Here is a 22,556-nt window from a genome sequence, read left to right on the forward strand (position 1 = left end):
ACATTCGACAGGCAACTATCCTCACATCATTCAAACAGGGCCTCAATAACTACCTTTTAGCTTTTGTTGAACAATTCACCTCCTTACCTCTCCCTTCCCCTCTATGTTTCCCTTATTTTTCAACTACCAAGTGGCTACATGTCTTTTTGTCCCTGTAAATTTATTTTGCCGTGTGTTCACGCGGTGAAACGTTTTTTGAGTATTTTAAAAAGCACTATTAAAATGTAATGTAGGCTATTGTTTGCCTATATCATTTTTCAAGTAATGTTCGTGTTGTAAGTGGGAAAAAGAAAGTGTAATGTGAGACATCTGTCTCCCCTCCGTTTGTTTGAAAGACGATACTGTGTTCAAGACGAAATCCTTCACGGTTTGATTCCAAGTGGTTCGCGCACGCTCCCACGAGGGGGGGCCTTTCATGGACGTAGTGCATCTGATGGCACAACACATGTAGTTCACGCAAAATCTTCAGTCTCTTCAATCAAAAGTTCCGACCCTTGGATATAAAATACATATACGTTGTGCACTAACAGGCCACACTTACAAGGTTGAAAGAGACATTTTTAATATTAATTCAAGTTTTATACAGGAACTAAAGTCCCACATTAAAAAGGGCTTAATGGTACACCATCTCAACATATCTTTATGATTGACACTTTCAAATTTAAGTAGGTTCCTGCTCTTTTACAATATCTTCTATGTTTCATCAGACTGAGATCAAGTCTCGTCCTGGACTCCAGGATTATACCTAATCTTTGCTATTTAAAAAAAATCATACCTTTTAGTATAGACCTCAACTGGAGATTTGAGATTGTTTTTTGAAACACAAAATAATATCACTTTAGGGGGAAAAAATAAGCGTATTACTCAAATGGACGTACAAACAAGACAAGGACTCAAATGAAAACAGACAAACTCCAGTTCAAAGGTAAAGAACCACCACCAGAGTGGAAAGCTGAATACCTGAACACCTTAACTACAAATGATACCAATTGTAAATCTTGCGTGTTTTCCACTACACTTTACATTACAATCTGCCATTAACAGGTTATTCTTTTTTATTCTTTTTTTTTATTATTTGAGACCTATTTCATGCACATGTTCTCTAGATAAGCTATTAACATACAAACACAAACCCCTGCTGTTGCAACAAATACAACCATCCAAAAGTAAATTTTAAATGCTAAATCAATATTAATACTCAATAGAAAAACTAACATTTGCGGTCAGCAACAGGGATTTCTAAAAATGAAATGCACACACACACCACAAAACCTCCATCCCCCCCCAAAATAAATCAAACAACTACATTTGCATAAGGCCATCACCCGCCCCCTTTCCTCACCCCACCAAAAAAATATTGAAATTAAATAAAAGATCCAATTCTCATCTTCAGCCTAACAACTTATCCTTTTTTTTTTTTTTTTTTTTTTACAGACAGTGGTGTGTAACAAATCAGTAAGAAATCTTTGATAAAGGATATTGAGAGCTGATTTAAACGTGCTTGAGCTTAGCTGAGGAGAAATGTGGCAACAGGTTTTAAAATGTTCCCCTCTGTGAACGAGAGGGAAACATAGTTTTTCCTGCAAAAAATGAAGATCTCACAAGTATATCTGCATGTAACACCACTAGTCAGTAAATATGCCCACCAAAGCACGACTTCCTGGATTTCACCCCTTCCCAAATCCCTGTCCCCCCCCCCCCCCCTTCTTGGTTACCCCCCCTTCCCTCACTGTACGGCCTGCTCATTGGCTGTGCTGCCAGAGTCCTGAGGCTTCATGACGTCAGGGAGCTCAGGGGGGCTGGAAAAAGGCTCAACTCTCAGCTGCTCAAAAGCATCATCTAAGAGAGGAAGAGGGTTGTGACAGTTAGGAAAAAAGCCATGTGGGTATAAAGAGTCCATGTACAGGATGAAAAACAAAAGGCTACTGACTAATGCCATCAAGAGATATTCAAACATAAGTATCACAGACAATGAGCAGACAATGTGCAGTCACACAACATCTTAAAATCACAATGGATGCATGTAAACTAGGGCGTCCCTCTCGGTTACTCACCACTGAGGCGGAAAGCTAGTCCGACTGTGGCTGGGGCCTGAGGTCTGGCTGTCTGGTTTGTAAATCCACAGTCTCCAAGAGTCTTGCTATCGTCAAGCAACATGTCATCCTGAATACAGAGACATAAAGAGGGGAGGTGAAGTTTCTCACAGATATTGAATTTGGGAATGATACAGATTAAGACCCTGTTTTATTCATCAAACCAAGCTTACAAAACTGATTGTAAGAATCGGTCTTACAACTGATTTGAATCCGTTTTATTACACAAATACATAAAATTATGAAACGGCTAGCGCCCTAGACAGTGAACGGTCCAATATAAATGTACCTTATAAAGTCTTTGTTCCTCCGGTGCCTTCTTTAAGATACCCTCAACAATGCGCTTCAGTTCATAGACAGTGGTGGACTCTTTTGCGTCAGTGAAGATGGTCGTCTTATGACGCCTGATCATCAGAAACACATCCTATAACAACAGAAGTCAGACATTTAGGAGTTTTCTAAAGAAAGCACTGCTCTTATATACAGTTTACTGTGACATGTTTTATTGTGAAAACGTCCATCTATGTTAAAAGCGATCAAGCCCTTGTGCTATGAACCAAGTAAGTGGATGTTGATGCTAGATTCAACAGCTACAAGATCTTCATTGCATAGCTTTCTGAGTTATGTGGTACTCAGTTACAGTTGTAAATAATAATAGCAACTTGTATGAAGTTTACACAGATATATGGAACCCAATATATGAAATTAGCCCTTTCTATCGTGCATGTGAAACGCTCTTCGTTTTACGCCCAAACTAGTACATTAAATTCAACACTTGACATCTGTAGAATTTAACTGCTATTAAATGAACAGATCTCCAAGCTGTGCCAGTTAGGTGGGCTCTAGTAACTTGGCGCTACAGTAACTGGTGAACACAATTTAGGCTAGCTGGCCAGCCAACCAACAACAAATAGCTAACTCAGCTCCATATCACCAGCTAGCTAATAGTACGTTAAGTACGGTCAAGTCCATTTCTAGCTAGATGGTGGACCGCCTTGTTAATCTGAACCGGTCAGGTCAAGTTTTTATGTGATTTTAAATTAGCGAACTATCCTCTTACTTGTACTAGCGACATTATTCCGGCTAAGACATTTAATATGATATTGGTAAGAAAGTCACTGCCTATTTGGAAGCCGCATTTGTTGCTAGCATCGGTTAGCAAGAAAGCCAACTTGCTAGTTGGACCATAACAAACATACGTTCATCTGGTTAGTCGGAACTGACACTTGATGTAGCATCAACGCTAGCAAGATTAGCCTAGTACAGTAAGGTACTTAGCCTAGCCAGCTAGCTAGCTAGCTAACGATATAGAAGCGAAACAAAGAGATTTGGCTTCCCCCAATCACAGATCGAAATGTAAGTTCTTACATGCAAGTATACATTTAGTCTCGGTAGCAAATACATTCACGAGAGCCATGATGACCGAATCACTTATAAAATAGATCATTTATAGCAAGCTAACATTAGCTAGCCATACTCCACTCACCATTTCTCTCGCGCTTGGTTGCACCTACACCTCCGCTATCCCACGCTGCACAGCGACAATCACAACAGCTGTCTGAATGCGCAGTGTGCCGGCAGGGAGCAGGCAACTACCTTTTTTGCAATTAACTTGCACCCACCGTCAAAATACATTTCATGTACTCATTAAGTGTTCTGAATTAAACGCTAGATTTGGAACAGAGAAAGTGTTAAACCAATAATTCTTTATTGACTTAATTTCTTTTTTTTTTCTGCGCCACTAACGTAACGCGTAAGCAATGAATGAAAATATGTTTTTTTTCTGAAACTGGGCTTTCACCATAGTTTCACCATATCATCTCCCCCCTTCTGTTCATGCAATGCGACTGAGGCAGGTGCAGGTACAATATTTAATTGTGTTACAATTCCTTAAAGTCACTAACACTACCCTTACCTCTCACTTTCATGACAAGATCAAAACTAAGCATGAATCCTGCATAACAAGGTTTTGATCATGGGGGTGAAGTTAAAACATTCGACAAAAGTCTGTGTTTCAAACAAACAAAAAACATTCACTGTTGAACGATGAAGGCCACCCGCATGAGGTTGTTACTTTCAGATAATTCCTTTTCACATTCCTTCCCAGCAACACCTGCAACATTTTCAGTTTGTCAGTCATTTTGTTTGCACAATATAATTTCAATGATTCAATACATAGCATAAAAGACTAAAAAATTAAGATTTCACCCTAGTATGTGTTGAGGCTTCTGTTCCACTCAAGACAAAAACATAGATATTTTGAAGGCAATCAAGAGTGTGCAATAACACCTGAAAGCATCACATTACCCGAAAACAGCTTATGTCACGTGTTCCTAACTTACCATGTACATCAGTATCTTGTTTTTGATTAAACTGGATTACAAAGATGCTCTCTCGGATCTCTGCAACACAGAACTGTAGAAGGGCAGAATAAACAGCATTCCTTAAAGCCCTTGTGGAAGACATTTCTTCCACACCCTCTATAAACAAAACACATCATGTTCATTTTATTGAGTCCATCACTGTATGAGGCAACTAAACCCTTTCACGTACAGGCACTTGTCTGGGAAGAGTGTTGGGCTGCAGCCTCTTACAGTGCAGGAGGGAAAAAGGCCTCTCCTTGGTTGTGGAGTGCTCTTGAAAGCACAGACTGAAAACCTTGGCAGGCAAGAAGACATCCCAGTTGCATGCATGTTCCTTCAAAAGATCAGTCACCATCCTGTTGAAGTCCAGGGTTAGTCAGCTTTCAGAGTATGAAACCTACTAGATACTTTTACCAGCAAATAAAAAATCTTGTGAGTTATTAATGTTAAATCACTGACCTGTCAATCACGTCCTGCATGTCCAGATCCAGTATGCCAGTTTGCCGATGAAAGACTACAAGAGGCTCCCATAGCCCCTTTAGTTGTTTTTTCAATGCGTCATTGATCTGAAACATTTACGTCAAATTAATTAAACTCCCAATGTCTTGAAGAACGTAAAGCACACTAAATATGTAGTGAGTCTCACTTAGACATCCAGCACCCTGTAAAGATACAGGTACAATCACAGACTAAACCATCTATGAAAACAGTATACATTCCCAAAAATTCATTTACTAAAACTTTCTTTGTTTGCAGGATCTTTCAAACCTATATTACAAATAAATGGGGGCCTGTGGGAATGTATATGTAAACAACAAAAAGTTAAAAAATTAATATTATGTATGAGATTTGATTTGTCTCACTTTTTTAATAAACTTCCGGGTCAGACGAGATAGTATTTTATATGGGAAACCAAAGTGGGAGATGATGTCAACAATATGGTTTGCAACCTCGACTGAGGTGTTTACTCTGAGGGGGAACGCTTCCAACCATTTGGAGTAGTAGTCAATCACTGTCAGAATATACTTGCTTCCATTTAGTGTTGTGGGCATTGGTCCTCTAATATCCAAGCCCAGCCATTCCCACGGACCCTTGACCTGAGTAGAAATAATTGACATAATAAAACAAAATAAAAATAGATCAAAGACAGGACACAGAAACGTATCAATTAACTTAACAGTGAGTTGACTGCCAAGGATTAAAAGCTCTTTGTGATAGATGCAGGATCGATATGGACTCCTTACCTCTATTATGTGCTTGAGAAGAAGGTCATTTTGGAGTTCTTTGTTTTCAGTCTCCACCTGTAGATGAGGGTTAGGGTTTGATCAGGATGACAGAGAAACCAATGAGCCATTAAAGGTATACCGAACTACTCACATGAGAAGATTTTACACCTGCCCATCGAATACTCTGCAAAAAAAAAATATGAGCGATCTGACAAAATATCTGTATCTCTAGTTCTCTCAGCTTAATCTTTTTTTTTTTATTTTTTTTTTTACTATGAACTTTACAGCAACCATGGAATACAACAACAAACTTTTGCAATAAATAGATTAACTACACCGAAACAAACTCAAGCATCTTACATGTGGCAGACAGTAGTCCCCGTGGAAAAAACCAGGGAAAGACTCAATCGTTTGGATTGAATCGTCCATCAAAGTTACCCAAGTGCCACCCTCATCAGAGTATCTGACACACAAGGAAATAATTACATTTTATAGGTTAAATATTTATTCAGCTTGTTCTAAACAACTGCTTGGACTAGCCACGTTTTTATTCTCACTGTCATTAAACACCAGGAGCTAATACAAACACCATCCATTTCTCAGCATTCATCCATATCAGCATTCATCCTGTATTCATTAACTTGCCTTTTTGGTCTCTTCGATTTAGCTGATTTGGCAGTTCGGGCAGGACTTGACTGTGTTGGTATTTCAACAATCGAACTCTACAGTTATAATAAAAGTTAAGGGTAGATAATAATCACTCGTTAGAGTTGTATTTGTGAGAGGGGTATGCATTAGGCTACATACGATTTGACACCAAGGCACTACATTTGCTTTATGACTACTAATTCTTAATTCAAAGTTATTGCTTACCACTGTTTGTTTGATTTTTTGTCTGAGAACCACCTGGAATTACAGATAAAGACGTTATAACCTAGGGAAATTACAAACGTGCTTTGGTCAGAAGGCAGAATTGGACATTCAACAAGTGGCAGGCTACTGACACACTGACATCTGAATACGACGATCAATATTCATCGCTGTGTTGAACTAACGTGTTGTTCTGAATAGCACCTTTTTCTTTTGCATGCTGCCTGAAAAGTTGAAAATGGTCGGAACTGCGTTCGCTCGGAGTCGTGCTCGGATATCTCCACCTATTATGTACTTTGGCTCAAAATGATCGAGGCACAAGACCGAAAATCGAGAAGGAGTCCAGCCCTTCCACCTCACATTCGCAAGCCATTTATTCAGCCGTTTAGGATCTTTGAGTGGGAATCTGTAAAGACAAGAATAAAAAACATACATTGCCATAAAATGGCATCAAAATATTTGGTTTTATAGATTTCCTTAGCCTCTTGTGTTGCTTGATGCTTTTCGACGTGCTGGCATACTATACTGTTCATGTACATGATAAATGCAGGCGATAGGCTATGTGTTCGGCATGTCCGTGTCAACGTACGAATATAAACTCTTACCTTACAAATTTCATGCCGGTTTTTGTGCGATTTTCACAATTGTATGCAGAACATTTAACTTTACCCATTTTAGCATTTTAGCTTATTTTAGCCTGCGCTAGCTAGCACAAATGATCCAGCAAATGTATTTTGAATTTTTTCTAGGTTAGAACAGATCGTTTCAGGTCCAACATTCAATATACTAGCTATCTACTGTAGCTAAACAAGTTAAGCTGTTCTAAATAGTTTAAACAAACTGGCAAGACAACCTCACGTCTTCAGATGTTATGGTGTACAACGAACTAGAATTTGCATGTGGGATTTTGTTGACTGCACTTGCGCCCCACTTGACTCGGGCTGGAACAACAGACCTTAGTGACTTTGAGATTACTTGCCGATACCTCATTTCGTACAATGCACTACTTTATATTTGTAAAATTTTTTTTTTTACAATTTTGTATTGTTCATCAATTTAAAATGGAAGCACTGTATTTAGTTTAATCTGTGGTTTCTTGAGAATGGGTGATAGCGTACCCACCATTAATTGTCTTGTTGTAGATGAACTCTGGGTTATGTGGGTGTCTGTTTTGAAGCAGGTGAGGCCTCTAATTAGTTGTCTTTGGATGGGTTACAGGTGGGAGAACCTCTACCCACAGAGGTTGTAGTGTGGTTAACATGTCAGATAAACTACAACTTACAATGGTCATAAGGGTGTAAACACTATGGTTATAAATTATGTCTGGGACAAGCTTTCTGTGCGCCTGGTAACTTGCCAATGTTGCTACTTAATTTGCTGAATAGGTAACAGAGATGATTTAATATTAAGAGAGCAGCACATGCTTACATTTATTAAACAGATAAGTTCTCTGTGTGAAATTGAACCAAAAAGACAAATGTGGATAAAAAAAAAAATGTCCAAAGCAACTTCAACTGCTTTTCTTTTTCCATTCAACCCTCCACTCATCCCAGTCCAGAAGGTTTCGACTGATTTGCCATCCAGCTTCTTCCAAACCTGTAAAATGTCATGAAACAGCAAACATTTTTGTATAATATTTACTTTACAATGAAGAAGAATCACATTGATGTCTTGTAAATTGGCCATTTGTCTCGCACATGAACCATTTTCATAACCATGCATTCTGGGATGTATATTTAACTTACTAGTCTAATTAGCAAGATAACTACACATTTCTGAGTTGTATTTGTATTTCAGGTTGCCAATGTATGCCATGGTGAATATTTGTACTTAATGTATAGCTTACCTTTAAGGAAAGGCTGGAATATTTGGTCCATTAGCTTGTCACTTTCATAGACAAGATCCCAATGGTCTAGTGGTAAAAGGTTTGTGAAGAGGAAATGTTTGACATGCCAAGCTACTGTTGGAAATGTACCATGTAAATATCCTGATGTGATGAATGGATAAAACAGAATAGGGCATACCTTTACCTTTTTTTTCCCCATGTGAAATTGAGAGTTGCTTGAGAACCCCCTCTAGTGGTGCTACAGGGCGTAACACAGTGCTGATACACAGTGCTTGGCACATGGCCCAGATCTCATCACGCACTGATGCCTCTGGCCCCAAACAAACACACACACAGCCTGCGTGTGAAGAAAAAGGATGTGAATGAACTACATATACTATTAATATTGTTTTAATCATGTAGGACATGAACAGTTATACATACCATGTTTGACTCCTATGAGAAAAGGTCTATTACTGTTTTTCATAGCCGCTTGTAGGTCCTCGTAGCTAAACAAAGGGAATAACTTTCAACTTTAAATTGTGGCCAAATAATATATATATACACAACAATGCAAAACAAAGCATCCATTTCCATTCACCTGTTAACAAGTTCCCCAAGTCTCACTCCAAGTCTAACGGGAGCAATGCTTCTGAACTCTGTAAAACAGACCATTCTACTCCATTGAATAAATGATTGTAGATCATTGACTAACACTTTACACAAATTTGATCCTAACAGCAGCAAAGAAAGGTAAAATATTTTCATTTCGGATGGGAAAGACAGCCATACCTAGAAACACAGGTTCTCTGTGGTTAGCCTCTTGTGGACTTAGGACCCGTCCATCTCTCAGGTACTGTCGGAGCAAAATGTTCAGTCGAGCTTCATTGAGGGTTTCCATGACCACCGAGCGTACAGCTTTGTAATTGGCAAACAAGTGTAGGATTGTGAAAACGGAGAAAAGGATGAAAGTCAGCCTAGGGAGCAGAGATGGGAAATACTTTCACTCATTTAACCCAAGATGTCAACTATCGTGAAAAGATGTCCATAAAAAAAACGACTATGAATTAGCTTTATTTTGTAGCTTTATCAAGCACTGGGGTTGAAATGCGCATACTGCACTGACCCTAAACATAAAGTAACTAAATTTAAGACTTACGGTGGATTATCAGTGACCAGAGGAATTAGACCCAGACTGATCAGCAGCCCTGCCAGATTCACCAAAGTCTCCTGCAAAGAAGACAACATACAACACAGCAAGACAAGGATGTTAGCAAAGAGAAAGCCATGGTTATGTTACCTGTATATCAACAAGAGAAAGATATATATAACGTGCTTGACTGCCATCTTTGGCAGAGATGTCGGCCATGTTGTCTCTACGAGCTTGGTGCATGGTCAAAGCAGCTCGAGTGGCCCCTCCTGCCACACCCACCACGGACTGAAAGTGTCAAGAGAAAGAACACACAAGTCATAATCAACTGTGAGTTGTCATGTGTCTTCCTGGTACTTAAAGAGTAATATAGTCCTATCTACAACTCTGGAAAAATATTGAGACCACTTCACCTTTTTCTTTCATTAAAATTTTTTTTTTGAGAAGGACTATTTTTTTTTTTTTTTTACCAGAAGGGTAAAATTTGCATTGGCCTCAATTGTATCCTTCTGTTCCTCACTCAAAATTGTGCTCCTCAACTTTTTTCTTTATGGAAGAAAGAGGTTCAGTGGGCTCTTTATTTTTTTCCACAACTGTATTATCATAGAAACAAACACACCTTGAACACTCCTGCAGTGCACACAATTACAGTGAAGCAAGTAGGGAAAATGGGAGCCAGAATTTCCATGAACATGGCAATGTCATTGAGAACATCGGCAAAAAGTCTGGTGGAGAAAACAAGTAGCATCTTAAATAGCCAGAAACATTTATTAAATCAGTCTGCCCTTTATATGTTCTGTGCTTGCCAACACTACCTCCATTTTTTGGCTTCAGAGTCCAGTTTGTTCCTAGAAATACAAATGTGATATTGACATATTATTAAAATATGACATGCAAAGATAACAGTAATGTGTAATATAGATACTATAACACCCACCCTTTATGCCAAGCAAAGAGAATTCTTCCTAACATCCCAGTGCCATCTAGAGTCAAATAAGAAATTCAAAGAAGTTTTACATTACAATTTTTTTTGCGTGGAAAACTGGTAATTTTTACATTTTCAAGACACTCACCTCGAAGTAACCAAGTAATTGTTGCAGCAGCTACCGTTGCTTCTTGGTTTCCAACACCAACTCCTCTTAAGGAAGCTTGAGTCGCAAGTGTACCAGAAAGAGAACTGGCAAATGCCTGTGATGTTTGTATTTGTGTGTGTGAGAGATGGGAAGGAGAGATGGGGGTTTATTGAAAGGTATTAGTCTGGTAAGAACCTGGGGAGTTGTACAAGTGTGACGTATGGCTTTAAAACAAACTTGTATTTGACATGATTTACCTGCAGGGTGTCCCAGAATTGATACTGTAAGTAATCCTGGCTAACACTCTCTGGATAGCCCTGAGGTAGGAAGACACTCTGCAAGACCAAGAGAACGGGATCATAACACATTATATATCTATTTGAGCTATATTTAGCGATAAAATATAGCTGCTATGGACCTTAAACATGTATATATTCAATGTTAATAGCTTGACGGTCTTTCTCACTTTGAAAACGCCTGTTATTGAATTGCCTAGAGTCCCCTCTATCCCTTTTCCGTCTCTTTTCCTCTCCAACACTTCACCATTCAATTTATAATTCCAGGACTCAAGAGACGCATATTTTTCAGTTGCCAGAAGTATGGTTTTCTCCCTCTCCATTGTGTACACAACTATAAACTGTCCGATGATTGTTTCAGCAAATGTTGAATGGATGTTATATTCGGGGTTTGCTCGGGTATTCTCTCAATCTGAGCTGCATTTCCGTGTTTATATTAGCCACGTCAGCTGTGCTTGGCTATTGGTTGAGAAGTGTTTGACGTTTATAAGCCTGGGCAGCCCGATACTAACGTTTGCGGTACTAGTCGATTGAGAAATCCACCCACCTCAGCTCCCCTGGTGTATAAAACAGAATTGCAATATGCGAGCGCGCGAGTGAGACGGCGAGAGACAGCTGTATTAGAGTATTTGCCTGTTTATCTCTGTATTGCTATCAACTGTTCCTTCGAGTTTTTCACAAAACAGTTTGTAAAATTAGCATGGTGATGTGTTTTCACTTTGGCACAGTTTCTGCCACTTGCATTTGTGTCAACTTGCACTGAGTGAAACTGACTCGGTGTGTGGCGTCACGGCATAAGAATGTTGTCAGGTAGTTAGTTACTGCCTAAACCTGGCCTGAAAAACAAATTCATAATCTATGGTTCAAGGAAAGAAGTTGGTGGGTTGGCGGAAGCCTTGACTCTGAAAGTGCACATTAACTAAAGGTCTTGAGCAATAATGATTACAAAGAAAAGAAGCGTGACATGTTAAAGAGAAGGAGGAATATTTTACAATTGTATTACTGGCATACAATCACAAGGATATTTTTTCTTTTATGGAGTCAGATGAAGCATGGTTACAGAAAGAGACAACAAACAATCACACATTCTTTGTCAAGTAATTAAGTTGGGATGTTGGGAATGTATATTTAAACAATCTTAAAATCAAGTCTGCTCACTGGCAAGCCAGGACGTGTTTAGACTCAGCTGCCGGGAAAACCCTGGAATGTTAAAGGGAAGGGAGACATTTAAGAGGCTCTCATATCATAACCCTGTGATCGATGTTAAGACAGAGTGAGGCGCAGACAAGGTGCGGGAGCTGCGGAGAGAGGGGGGGGGGGGAGTACCGTGTAGTGGGAGCGTGAGTGTGCAGTAGTAGGGCGTGGAACTTACACACACAAACGAGTTTCACTATTCGCTCCTCCGTCATTCACCAACTCTCAGTGGACAGAATCAAAGGACAACACAGAAAAAGCCATTAAACAACTTTCTTGAGGAAAACAATATAATGGAATCTGCTGGGAGAAAAAGAGAAACAGTCTTTGGATAAATAGCACTAAACTTGAACCACAGTATTCATATCTTAAGAAGGAAGCCACTGGGACTATAAAACAAATCACATCTCAGAGAAAGATTATGGGTATGTATAACTCCATACACCAGCCATGTGAATAGAGCTGCTTACTCACACCTGTAACATAAGGTTTGATTAGAGGACTGAGGCATTCACCTGATCCTTTTGTAAATCAAGTCGGGACATGCACAGTGTTAGTAAATACCTTTGACCGTGTCCTTAGTTTATTTTCTGTGCCATATGGTGCTCAATCCTTATGTGTTACTGAGTTGATCAGTATTTAGACAGTCCCATTTTGTGTTTCGAAAATGAGCAATCATTTGAAACTTCTAACATGTCTAATAAGCCTATTGATCAAACCCTTGATTGTCAAGAAAAATAAAAGTGACTACTGGTAAGAAAAACAATGACAAGCCTGAGGGGCTAAAATAAGGAAACCACGGTTACCAGACTGGAATTTAGGATTAGTTGTCATACCACATTTTTCTTTCGTCTTGTTAATAATTTGTGTCAGGTAGCTTAATATTCTTTCACTATTTAATTTGTGTTCGTGTTCTAGGCCAACAATAAAAGATCGAGCAAAAATCACGGTATTATCACTTGGGCAGTGAAATCATACCAGTTATTCAGGCTCTCAGTAACCAAGAAAGCAGACAATGCATACCACATCACTGCATGTCCCAGGGAAATCCCTATGCCCTAAATCAGACAGGCCCAGATTGCTTAATATCACCCACTTGTACTGTTGTAAAATTCTCCATCTCTGGGCATCATTTTTAACATTTGTCCAATTATTTAATCAGAGATAGAATACAAAATGCAACCATATGAGCCAAACCTTGATCCAACAACTCATTAGATACCTTTATTAGTATCTAATATACTGACCCTACTTAAAACGTGTAACCTGACCAAGTTATTCCTAATAGCCTAGTTGGGGTTCCAAATATTCTAGGTTCTATTAAGATCTTTTTGAACTAAGTGCAAGATCACAGTGACAAAACACTTCAATACAACACAGGTATAAGCATTATACTTTCACCTATTTTCCCTTTAGAAAAGGATCTTAAGGAAATGGAGGAAATTGCCCTGAAAACAAAATTTCAGACCTCAGACAATACAGATGCTTCTACTGACAGCACCTGCATTGAGGTGATCCCCAGCAGGGACCAGGCCTCCTCCACCAGAGACCAGGACCACAGGATACTAGCTATCGCCAGTATCATTTGTGGATTGTCCTGCATTGGCATCGTGGCGCTGATCAACTCTGTCAAGGTATTTCTTTGTGCCCTCCTTTTTCTAAAACACCAGTCGGCACAAGTATCAGCTGCCACCTAACACACTATATAAAAGCACAGGTAGCACGTCTTCAGCCGTTTCAGGCAATTTGATATTTATGCATTTAGCAGACGCTTTTATCCAAAGCAACTTCCAAGAGAGAGCTTTACAAAAGAGCATAGGTCACCGATTATAACGAGATAGTCCCAAACATTGCAAGCAGGCAAAACATGAAGCATCCATTGTGAAAAACTAAACAAGTGCCAAAAGGGAAGACCCATAAGAGCATGCAGTTATACAAGTTACGAATTAAAACATGAATTTGAATCATGATCTCCTTCGTTCTTATGACAGGCTGAGACAACAAGAACTGCAGATGGAAACACAGACACAGCCCGTCACTACTCCCATCGGGCGAAGAAGCTCGCGGTCATTTCTATTTTGTTGTGGGTTCTTTTTTTGACTCTCACCCCAGCACTTCTGGCACTTGTATCATATTTGCTGACTCTAATAGACTGAGGGCATCTTGACATACGAAAACAAGCTGAAACAATGCATTTGTTTCGGTTAAATTGTTACCAACTTTATTACATAATTTATTACATAATGTAACTAAATGTGCTTTATTTTTGATAATTGCATTGCATGTTGTTTTTTTAAGAAAATGAAAAGAACTACTGTAACAGAAATGTCTACTTACAAAAGATTTTTGTAGAAATCTCTGTGTCGGCCTCATTAATATACACACATTCATTCGTTTGTTCTTTCTCTGGCTGCAACAAGAAATACAACCAACATATACCACATTATGAATTATCATGGCAAACCTTAAGGTAAAAAAGAACACTTTCATGCATCACAAATAGGTAAAGCAAGCAAACATAGGTCTCTGTAAATACAATATCTCACACACTTAGAAAAACACGAATGACATATACAAAGCCAAAATAAATTAAAAAAAACTGTTAGGAAAGACAAAACTAGAGTGATGACACAATGGGTGAATGGAACGGACGGCTTTCTTCAATTATTATTTATACAATCAAAAAACACACAGTTAAAGATATTAAGGCTGAATAAGCTGTCATCTTAAAGCACAAAAAAGCAGCAAATTACTTTACAGGGTCAATGGAGTAAACGCATGTCCCTCAAGGTTTGACTGAAGATTCAATGTAGCTTAGCTATTGAGCTAATTGATTATAGAGAGTTGACATCCACAAGCTGTGCTTTAGTTGAAAAGGAACTTGTACGGATGTATAACCCCCATGCATCCGTCTCAATAATGAGACATGAATGTGTACCGGCGCATGTGCCGTATTATGAATGACCTAAACCGACAATACCATTACCATTAGCGCATTGGCCCAGTGTCTTGTGCACCATTGTTAATACTAACAGTCTTATCAGCCTAGTACTACTTCCCTCCATAATTAATCTCAAATCCTATAGTACACAGGGCAATAATGCAATTCTTCAATTATCCATTTAATAACAATAATCCACTAAAACGGCACTGATTGTAAACAAGCTCACAATGACAGTAAACAAGATGGAAGTGCAGCTTGATGTTGGTTGAAGAGCACCTGTTTAAGAACATGTGAACGTGCCACTGTTAGCCTCGACCTCTCCCTGATACTTGTCAATTGTCAAGATGTTTCCTGGTTGAGAGCTAACCAGTAGTCCAGTTCGTCAAGCTTAGAGCAAAGTAGTGAGTCAAGGTCTTGCAAACTGAGGGGGTGATCATCTTTAGAGTTGGGGACATTTCCTCGTCGTGGTCGAGCAACAGTAGAAGTTATTCCAACTTTCCCAGCACCTACGAGGGACTTCCTAGGCTTTCTGGCCACTCCCACCTCTGGGAACTCTACAAAACGCTTCATACGCTTCTGACCAATGAGGGACTGAGAACCATTCCGATGATTTAGTGGCAACTCAAAGATGGTCTCCAACCGGCTAATATATATTAAAAAAAGAAGAAAAAAAACGAGGACAAACGTGAGTACGATGATTGTTAAGTACATTTAAAATATGCAAGGAGGAGCAATAACACTTTTAAAAACAAACAGTCTTACCCCTCAGGGGGCTTGGTGAAGTTTTGGTTGGTGTAGATCTCCTCTAAACTGAACTCCTTCTTTTTCAGCCTGTAACGAGATCCAACGATAAAAGAACAGCAATAGATAGAGAACGTCCCACCAGGGCCTACAGAGGTGTACCATTTCCCCGGCAGTCGCTCCTGTGAAACACGTACCTCACAGGCCTGGGTAAGCCCATGGGCGTTAGGTTCTTCTGGGGTTTGGGTAACGTTTTGCGAATTCGAATGGATGACACCTTCCCCCGTTCCTCATTTTTGCAGCTCCCCATCTGTTATGGGTAATTAATAAGTTACGATTCATTATCGTCAAACAAGAACACCACCGGTGTTGATTTTGATGATTACATAAAACAAAGCTATTTTAACAAATTCCTCTAACTTGATAATTTTTTACATAATTTTTCTTAGCCAACTCATCTATTTCTTGTTTAGTCATCATAAGGTCTGCAGATACCTTGACTTCGGAATCAGACAAAGCTTTCTCCTCCCTCATCCTCATTGATTCAAACTCTTGACTGGAGCAGCTTGTGTCCTCCCCGTCATCATAATCACTTTGCAACCTTGTCTCACTCTCACCCTCCAGGGGAATCTGTGACAAGGCACTGGGAGAAAGGGAAGAATTCATTAATTCTCAGTTTGTTCAACGGATTTTGTAAAAATCACTCTACATCATTGTAGAATCGCACACAAATCAAAATGCTATCCAGTTTCTTACTTGCAAAGGGAGGAAACTGAAGTTGAAGATGTGGACCTCGAAAGGGTGGTTAGATTTGAACCAGGAAACTGGTGCCACAGAGAGGAGCATGAAGGTGAAGAGCTGGTGAAAACACTAGGGGGGAGAGAGGAAGCAACAACACCGCAACCGTTACCGCTCGCGTCTGGAAGCCTTTTATCCATTTTCTTTGAGAGGAAGGCCAGGGGGCTCGACAGAAAACGAGAGGCCTGGGCTGAGAGGGAGATGGATGGGGAGAGAGGTACACAGGGAGACAGGAGGTGAACCTTGCTGCCGTAGGGACTGCATCTTCTTGTGGGATACACCTCCTTTCGCAGACACAAAGGGGCGATCTCCCGCTCCACCTCCACACTACAGACAGTGTGTCTGCGGGCACGCCTGGAGGATCTGAGAGGATGCGGGGAGGCATGGGGAGACTGGTGTCGGTGTGTCCAGCCTCGGTGTGGCGACAGCGAGGAAGCGTTCCAGGGAGAGGCGTGGTGGAGGAGGGAGAGGATCTCTGGACAGGAGTGTCTACGTAGCAGACGCCTGGTCAGGACGCCAGGATCTGAAGAACATGCTCCTACTCTGACCGCATCCAATTGGTCACCTGACACTCCATGCATCTTCTCGCCCGCCTCTTCTTCTTCTTCTTCTTTAACCTTGCTCGTGGACAAAGCCCTACGTCTTCTCTTTTGGTTATAAGCTTTCCTTGGCTTCTTCCTGTGCTCCCTCACATGGTGTCTTAGTTCAGCAGCAGCTTTGCCAGGTTGTTCACTACCCTCTTCCTCTTTTTTATGCTGCTTCACATCAACTGTCATGTTCCAGCTGTGAAAAGGCACTGCCTCATCGATGCTCTCCTTACTGCTATTTCTTGCATCATCAATGAACCTTTTCACTGCGTGCTTATTCAATTTGACTGCCAGTTGAGGACAAGCACCATAAGGTAAAAACGGTGTCCTCTCCTCATCACCTGTCGATGGGTCAGTCTGCATTGCCGTGCAACATTTCCTTCGATTCCGAGAGGGCTTCATTTCATCCGTTGCTAAATTTCTGTTCTTAGGATATACATCTTCTAGTGTTGTGGATGTTTCTGATCGTCCCTTGATATCCTGGCCAAAGCCTCCAGAATTTGGGTCATTCAGTGTGGGTTTCATAGTCGGTGTAGTGTTCAGCTCCATAGAGCAAGACTCACTGTGACTGTAACAAGTGTTCTTTTGTTGCTTTAACCTTTTGGTGCTTGAAAAGCAATCCTGCTTCTTACTGATCATATTCCTTTTACCCTTTGAGTTACCCCGAGTCAAACTGTCAGTGCTTTTCGTAACTGTGGGATCCTCTAGACCAGTTTTACTTGTTGTTGCTTTTGCTGGGAGTGACACATTTAGCTTCACATTACCCTTTCGTCCAGTTCTTTTGTCTTTTTTTATCACGGCTGTGATTGTCTCAGGAAGTTCCTGAATTACCACATCCATGGTAGTACAACTTGCAGTTTTGGGAGTCAACTTTTGATACTGAGATTTGGCACTTTGTTTCCTTAACATCCTTGGCCTGACAGATTCTAAACGCTCTTTGTGGTCCAAGGATGCCAGAGTGCAACTTTCAACCCCAGCTAACCCTTCCCTCTCCAACTGTCCTTCGCATTCCTCTCCTCTCACAAGCTTCATTCTTTTCCCAACATTTCTCTCAACATCTGTCAATGCAGTGACTTTCAATTTCCTTTCCCTCTTTATATTTCCCACTTCATGCTTTCTCTCACCCTCCTCTACCTGCTGTGGAAGTGACTTAAAAGAGTCACCCATATCCACGGCAGTGCCTTTTACGTTATCTGCCGACATTTTCTCGGGGCTCTTTTTGACAGAGATGTGTGACTGTGCGCCACAAACCAACATGTCGTGGTTTCCATGCAACTCAGCATGTCTTTTCCCCCTGTCACCAGGGGAACACATAGAGTCAGGGGGGGTGTAATACACAGAGGACAAGACGGAACTCTCGGTGTCTTTAGAATCATTCATTGTTGACTGCGAGTCACATTTCAAAGCAAACTGTTTGCCACCGACTTCAGGCGATCTGCTGGCAGAGTGCAGCTCTGCAGCAACGGCAGAGTTACAAGGCATATCAGATGATGCAATCTCAGAAGAGCCGCTCTTAGTCGTAGATTTCTGACGGACGTGTCGTTTTCTCCTCGACGGTTTCCGCTGAGCGCCTGTCAGAACCACCTGCTCCCCCATTTGAATATTGGGCTTCAGCTTGGATTCACATGAGGCACTTGTGTCGTCAGAGGGTTGCAAGGACAGAGAAGGAGAGCTTAATTCTGTTGATTCAGGGCCTGACTTGATGCTACTTTGGAGTAATCTACTGTGTTTACAAGGTACAGAATCATTGTTGTTCGTTTCCTTTTCATTCATCACGTCATTCTGTTCATTTGATGCAAGTACACTCTGTCTCCTCTGAAAGGCACATTTACCTTCCCCTAGAAGGTGGCGGCTTTGTAAGTCTAAACCTAATTTTTGAACCACAGAGTGTTTCTGGACGGCAGTCCGTGTTCCCCTTCGTCCTCTTGACCTTTGGAAGTGCTTCCCTTGAGCTTCTAGTCCACCTTGGTTAGAGTCCAGAGATTTACAGGATCCAGCTTTCTCATCCTGGTTCTGGTTCTGGAGTAGTCCTGTCTCTGTATCCGCTATACTGCATTCTTTCTCGTCCAGCTTCTCCAAAGGACCTTTTAAGTTTACAGTTTCATAGTGTTTACTGTTTACGACTTGGTCATTATCCAGATGCTCTGGGAAGTCCATATTTACAGTTGACTGCAGAATGTTTGTGGGTTTGAAGAGTTTGACCGGACTCATGACAATCTCTGTGAAACTGGCCATCTTGGATTTGAACGACTGAAACAATGGGCCAATCACCCATCCTTTCACTGGGGATGGACTTTTAGGGATAGGATCCATATCTCGCTCTTCCTCCACATCTGATTGGATGGCATCGGGGTCCAACGCAATCTCTCCAGCTTTAAATGCATCTGCATTTTGTGTACAGCAGGAAGGAAGAGCTCTGTTCATTCTGCATTCCTGATCCTCGTTCCTGCAGTGGAGATGAAGCCAGACAAAAAAAAAAAACACAGAAGAACAGAACTCCTTAAATTCCAAGAAGGTAATATCACTACAGTTTGAGAATGTGATTATGTACATCAGTATTTATTTCTCCAAACACTTCACCTGCACCATGGTTATCATGTGTATTGATACTGAGTTAGCCTAACTCTACAGTCTCATAAATCCCTACCTTCAACTACGGAGGACACGGTATGGGAAGACAGAGCACCCTTTCCCCCATTTTCAACTGTTGATATTGTTCACTCAATGTCTGCCTCTCCATTTTGTTTCATCTACATTTTCCTCCATCCGTTAGAACAATCAGGCACCAACCTATTGTACTTCTCTGTTTGTTTAACTTTAATTTCTTGTTTAGGCCAAGGACCAAGAGAGTAGCTTCCATCAAATAACAAATTCAAAGCATTCATATATAGTGATAATAATGTAAGTTTGGCTGTCATACTTACTTGGTTTCATCCTCTGGCACAAGGCTGAAGTCTGACGTGCTCTGTAAACACAATTCTCACAATTATTTACATTTAGTCATTTAGCAGACGCTGCTATCCGGCAACCTTCTGATTACTAGCCCGAATCCCTCACCGCTCAGCCGTCTGACTCCCATTTGCATTTGACAAGCACACAACGGCCGCAACCAATATCAATAGTCAACATTGAGAAACTAAAATCCTCGAAATGTAAGCAAGGATAAGCCATTGAAAAGGAATAGAACAGTGAGTGGCATGTTATCATACAGTGCAGGCTTCAGTAGGTCAGATGTAACAGACCGTGAAGGAGGATTACAACTTCCCCCAATTAACCCCAACACTACAACACTGTGTAGGTCACCATCGTCTTCATAAACATGCAGTAACAAGGTCATGTTGAGAGGGGGTGGGGGTATTATAAGACAAAATGAATACAATCTTAATGAGGGAGAGGGGATAGGGAGTGGTTTACCTTTTGGAGGTTTTGTTGTTTATGAGTCATATCAGCTTTCATCACCTTTACCGACAGGGATTGGGATACCTGCATCTGTGGATTACAGATATGTAAACATTACCCTGTTCAAGCTAGTTTAAGCATGACTGTTTTTTTTGCATAATGCATAATGTACCATGCTAGTCTCTCTCTCTCTCTTAGTGGGGGAAATGTGTCGCCTAAGTGGACTCGGAGCTGCTGTTCTGCGGTTCAGTCCTTCTGGTTCCTTTGTCTTTGCCGGTTTCTCATTGACCTCTAGAATACATCCACTTCTGTTTGCAGATTTTCCATCATGATTGCAGCTATTAAAACATTTGATTATCAAAATGGGCTCAAGCGGGCTCCATTGATTCCTCAAGACACAGAACATTAGCAAAGGTGAATAAATACAAAGCACAAGCATTTGAAAAGGGTAAAAATTATATACGGCCCAAGGAACCCAAATACCTGGTGTATTGAGAGAGGTGGTTTGTTTGGGTGTCACTGTGAAGGAGTCGATTGCTACTGGGAACAGTTGGAGGAATCGTAGGATCTCCCTCCATTGGACAGATTAAACTTTACTGTACAAGGCTAACCCTCAGTTTTGATTTCTCTGCAACAAAACAAACACATGGTCATGGAAAGTACACACAACAACTCAACAACAAACGTGTGTCTCAACTAAAGACAATAGCCTACATCTTAGCTAGCTTGCTGGCTGGATTCCATAATACAAAAAGCTACCTGTAGCTCCATAAAACTAAAAGATCAGTAGGAACCGGGCAAAGCCGTTACAAGTGGCATAGTGTGCTTTGCTTTCGTTTTGATCCAGATCATCTTCACACAATTTCAAACACATCAATTTTTAGTCGTCATGGGGATGCATTAACAAATCAAAGCTGTCGTTTCAAAGAAACAGTGTTCGCAAAATGTTTGGCTCGTTATGAAATGCAACAATCAACAAGTTGCCTTGCCCGCTCGATTACGTTGCAATGGCAGGGGAGAAACGAGCACAGCAGCGTGTAAATCGGTTTGAGGAACGATGATGCTGTTTGTGTGGTGCAGGGGCAAGAAGTTTCCGTGCGCGGTCCTTTAGCCTCTATGCCGATACTGTAAAGCTTAAAATGTCGCATGTTTCTCGTGCTCGTTAAGTCATACTAGTGGTTATAATAAGTCTGTTTGCAAAAAAAAAAAAAACTAAAATAGCTACATATATGAGAACTCTACTATGCTATAGTACTGTCACCTAGACGTACTACGCAGTAATTAACGTTAGCTAGTAGAAAGCTAGGCTAACTTACTAGAGTACCATGAGACATCCCGGCTACGTATTTACCTCTAGTTCAAAACAACATATACTCCCAACTCCCAAGTCTATTTAAAATATTAAAACGGAAACTCACCATACTGATCAGGTTATTATGAAGAAGCAGCATGTAGATTGCTAGCAGTAGCACGTACACTGAACTTGTATTGTAAATACACGCCGGACGGCGCCCTGCCATTTCGTTGGATATCCGTTCTTGAAATCGAAACAATTAACATATCGATTAGCCAATCAGCGCTAAGTTTCATGACTAGAGACCCTGTGGTCCTGAAATCTAACCAATGGATGCGCAAAACAACTACACAGACCCGTGCTCAATACGGCCGACCAATACAAATTCGAGCAACATGCAGACTTCGCGTACGCATGTTTTGTGTTTGTGGGTCCTTCGAGGCCAGCCACATAGCGACAGTAGTGGGAAATTTTTGCCCCTTATGAAGTCGCTCCATCCGTCGTGCGTACTTGAATAAAAACGTGCGAACCCCTCTGGTTTTGAACTCAAATGTTGAGTTACGTCTCGGTTGAATATATAATTGACCCTTGGTTTTGGTAGGTGTCCATCCTGCATATGAGTCATACTCATAAACATTTAAGTAGAAGGGCTTAAATTAGTAGTACAATTTAGTACATTCACATTCATAGATTTAACACTTTG

At 40.7% G+C, this 22,556-nt stretch overlaps 5 protein-coding genes across 17 annotated transcripts; 1 reads left to right on the forward strand and 4 right to left on the reverse strand.

The window, feature by feature from the left end:
• Positions 1-545: 545 nt before the first annotated feature.
• Positions 546-3,681, reverse strand: elob (elongin B). Of its 2 annotated transcripts, none has more exons than XM_084676563.1 (4): positions 3,580-3,681; positions 2,383-2,517; positions 2,055-2,163; positions 546-1,839 (listed from the first exon to the last, which is right to left on the reverse strand). In XM_084676563.1, the coding sequence occupies exons 1-4, from the start codon at positions 3,580-3,582 to the stop codon at positions 1,727-1,729; spliced, it is 360 nt and encodes a 119-aa protein (XP_084532689.1). In that variant the 5' UTR covers positions 3,583-3,681; the 3' UTR covers positions 546-1,726. The 2 variants fall into 2 exon arrangements, with proteins under 2 accessions (XP_084532689.1, XP_084532688.1); XM_084676562.1 differs by having other exon boundaries at positions 3,462-3,581.
• Positions 3,682-3,779: 98 nt separating this feature from the next.
• Positions 3,780-7,557, reverse strand: LOC146252970 (gypsy retrotransposon integrase-like protein 1). Of its 5 annotated transcripts, none has more exons than XM_084676553.1 (12): positions 7,406-7,557; positions 6,757-6,958; positions 6,556-6,588; positions 6,328-6,404; positions 6,043-6,145; positions 5,834-5,866; positions 5,701-5,757; positions 5,320-5,553; positions 4,916-5,022; positions 4,688-4,812; positions 4,436-4,508; positions 3,780-4,206 (listed from the first exon to the last, which is right to left on the reverse strand). In XM_084676553.1, the coding sequence occupies exons 1-11, from the start codon at positions 7,540-7,542 to the stop codon at positions 4,462-4,464; spliced, it is 1,155 nt and encodes a 384-aa protein (XP_084532679.1). In that variant the 5' UTR covers positions 7,543-7,557; the 3' UTR covers positions 3,780-4,206; positions 4,436-4,461. The 5 variants fall into 5 exon arrangements, with proteins under 5 accessions (XP_084532679.1, XP_084532676.1, XP_084532678.1 ...); XM_084676550.1 differs by having other exon boundaries at positions 4,647-4,812; XM_084676552.1 differs by having other exon boundaries at positions 4,647-4,812; positions 7,158-7,485.
• Positions 7,558-7,950: 393 nt separating this feature from the next.
• Positions 7,951-11,331, reverse strand: rusf1 (RUS family member 1). 2 transcript variants are annotated; one of them, XM_084676549.1, is made up of 14 exons: positions 11,067-11,331; positions 10,858-10,935; positions 10,601-10,715; positions 10,465-10,510; positions 10,343-10,375; positions 10,147-10,252; positions 9,714-9,815; positions 9,537-9,607; positions 9,170-9,354; positions 8,979-9,036; positions 8,822-8,886; positions 8,583-8,735; positions 8,399-8,464; positions 7,951-8,148 (listed from the first exon to the last, which is right to left on the reverse strand). In XM_084676549.1, exons 1-14 carry the CDS (start codon positions 11,217-11,219, stop codon positions 8,063-8,065), a joined length of 1,317 nt encoding a protein of 438 aa, XP_084532675.1. In that variant the 5' UTR covers positions 11,220-11,331; the 3' UTR covers positions 7,951-8,062. The 2 variants fall into 2 exon arrangements, with proteins under 2 accessions (XP_084532675.1, XP_084532674.1); XM_084676548.1 differs by having other exon boundaries at positions 8,577-8,735.
• A 367-nt stretch (positions 11,332-11,698) lies between these two features.
• LOC146252972 (transmembrane protein 265-like) lies at positions 11,699-14,439 on the forward strand. Its single transcript, XM_084677291.1, has 3 exons — positions 11,699-12,515; positions 13,507-13,724; positions 14,082-14,439. Exons 1-3 carry the CDS (start codon positions 12,512-12,514, stop codon positions 14,244-14,246), a joined length of 387 nt encoding a protein of 128 aa, XP_084533417.1. The 5' UTR covers positions 11,699-12,511; the 3' UTR covers positions 14,247-14,439.
• On the reverse strand, positions 14,285-22,538 carry prr14 (proline rich 14). Of its 7 annotated transcripts, none has more exons than XM_084677276.1 (10): positions 21,978-22,457; positions 21,043-21,187; positions 20,732-20,897; positions 20,575-20,649; positions 20,085-20,125; positions 16,532-19,606; positions 16,271-16,418; positions 15,973-16,085; positions 15,797-15,865; positions 14,285-15,677 (listed from the first exon to the last, which is right to left on the reverse strand). In XM_084677276.1, the coding sequence occupies exons 2-10, from the start codon at positions 21,135-21,137 to the stop codon at positions 15,374-15,376; spliced, it is 4,086 nt and encodes a 1,361-aa protein (XP_084533402.1). In that variant the 5' UTR covers positions 21,138-21,187; positions 21,978-22,457; the 3' UTR covers positions 14,285-15,373. The 7 variants fall into 7 exon arrangements, 6 of the variants coding, with proteins under 6 accessions (XP_084533402.1, XP_084533406.1, XP_084533404.1 ...); XM_084677280.1 differs by having other exon boundaries at positions 16,532-16,645; positions 21,978-22,326; XM_084677278.1 differs by lacking the exon at positions 21,978-22,457 and adding an exon at positions 21,274-21,718.
• Positions 22,539-22,556: the final 18 nt, after the last annotated feature.

The sequence above is a fragment of the Hypomesus nipponensis genome, chromosome 17 (assembly GCF_054491055.1).
Source record: "Hypomesus nipponensis isolate SF chromosome 17, ASM5449105v1, whole genome shotgun sequence".
In the NCBI taxonomy this organism is placed as follows: domain Eukaryota; kingdom Metazoa; phylum Chordata; class Actinopteri; order Osmeriformes; family Osmeridae; genus Hypomesus; species Hypomesus nipponensis.

Coding starts and splice junctions, on each gene's coding strand:
- elob (XM_084676562.1), bottom strand. CDS start 3,497: ATGTATTTGCTACCGAGACTAAATGTATACTTGCAT. Junction 2,164..2,382: donor AGGAACAAAGACTTTATAAG/GTACATTTATAT, acceptor CTCTGTATTCAG/GATGACATGTTGCTTGACGA. Junction 1,840..2,054: donor ACTAGCTTTCCGCCTCAGTG/GTGAGTAACCGA, acceptor TTCCTCTCTTAG/ATGATGCTTTTGAGCAGCTG.
- LOC146252970 (XM_084676550.1), bottom strand. CDS start 7,542: ATGAGGTATCGGCAAGTAATCTCAAAGTCACTAAGGTCTGTTGTTCCA. Junction 6,405..6,555: donor AAAAAATCAAACAAACAGTG/GTAAGCAATAAC, acceptor TTATAACTGTAG/AGTTCGATTGTTGAAATACC. Junction 4,207..4,435: donor ACAAGATACTGATGTACATG/GTAAGTTAGGAA, acceptor AAAATGTTGCAG/GTGTTGCTGGGAAGGAATGT.
- rusf1 (XM_084676548.1), bottom strand. CDS start 11,219: ATGGAGAGGGAGAAAACCATACTTCTGGCAACTGAAAAATATGCGTCT. Junction 10,376..10,464: donor CTCTTTGCTTGGCATAAAGG/GTGGGTGTTATA, acceptor TTGTATTTCTAG/GAACAAACTGGACTCTGAAG. Junction 10,253..10,342: donor TCTGAAGCCAAAAAATGGAG/GTAGTGTTGGCA, acceptor TTTCTCCACCAG/ACTTTTTGCCGATGTTCTCA.
- LOC146252972 (XM_084677291.1), top strand. Junction 13,725..14,081: donor CGCTGATCAACTCTGTCAAG/GTATTTCTTTGT, acceptor TTCTTATGACAG/GCTGAGACAACAAGAACTGC.
- prr14 (XM_084677276.1), bottom strand. CDS start 21,137: ATGGAGGGAGATCCTACGATTCCTCCAACTGTTCCCAGTAGCAATCGA. Junction 16,086..16,270: donor TGTCTGATTCCGAAGTCAAG/GTATCTGCAGAC, acceptor TACCCATAACAG/ATGGGGAGCTGCAAAAATGA. Junction 15,866..15,972: donor GGCTTACCCAGGCCTGTGAG/GTACGTGTTTCA, acceptor ATCTCGTTACAG/GCTGAAAAAGAAGGAGTTCA.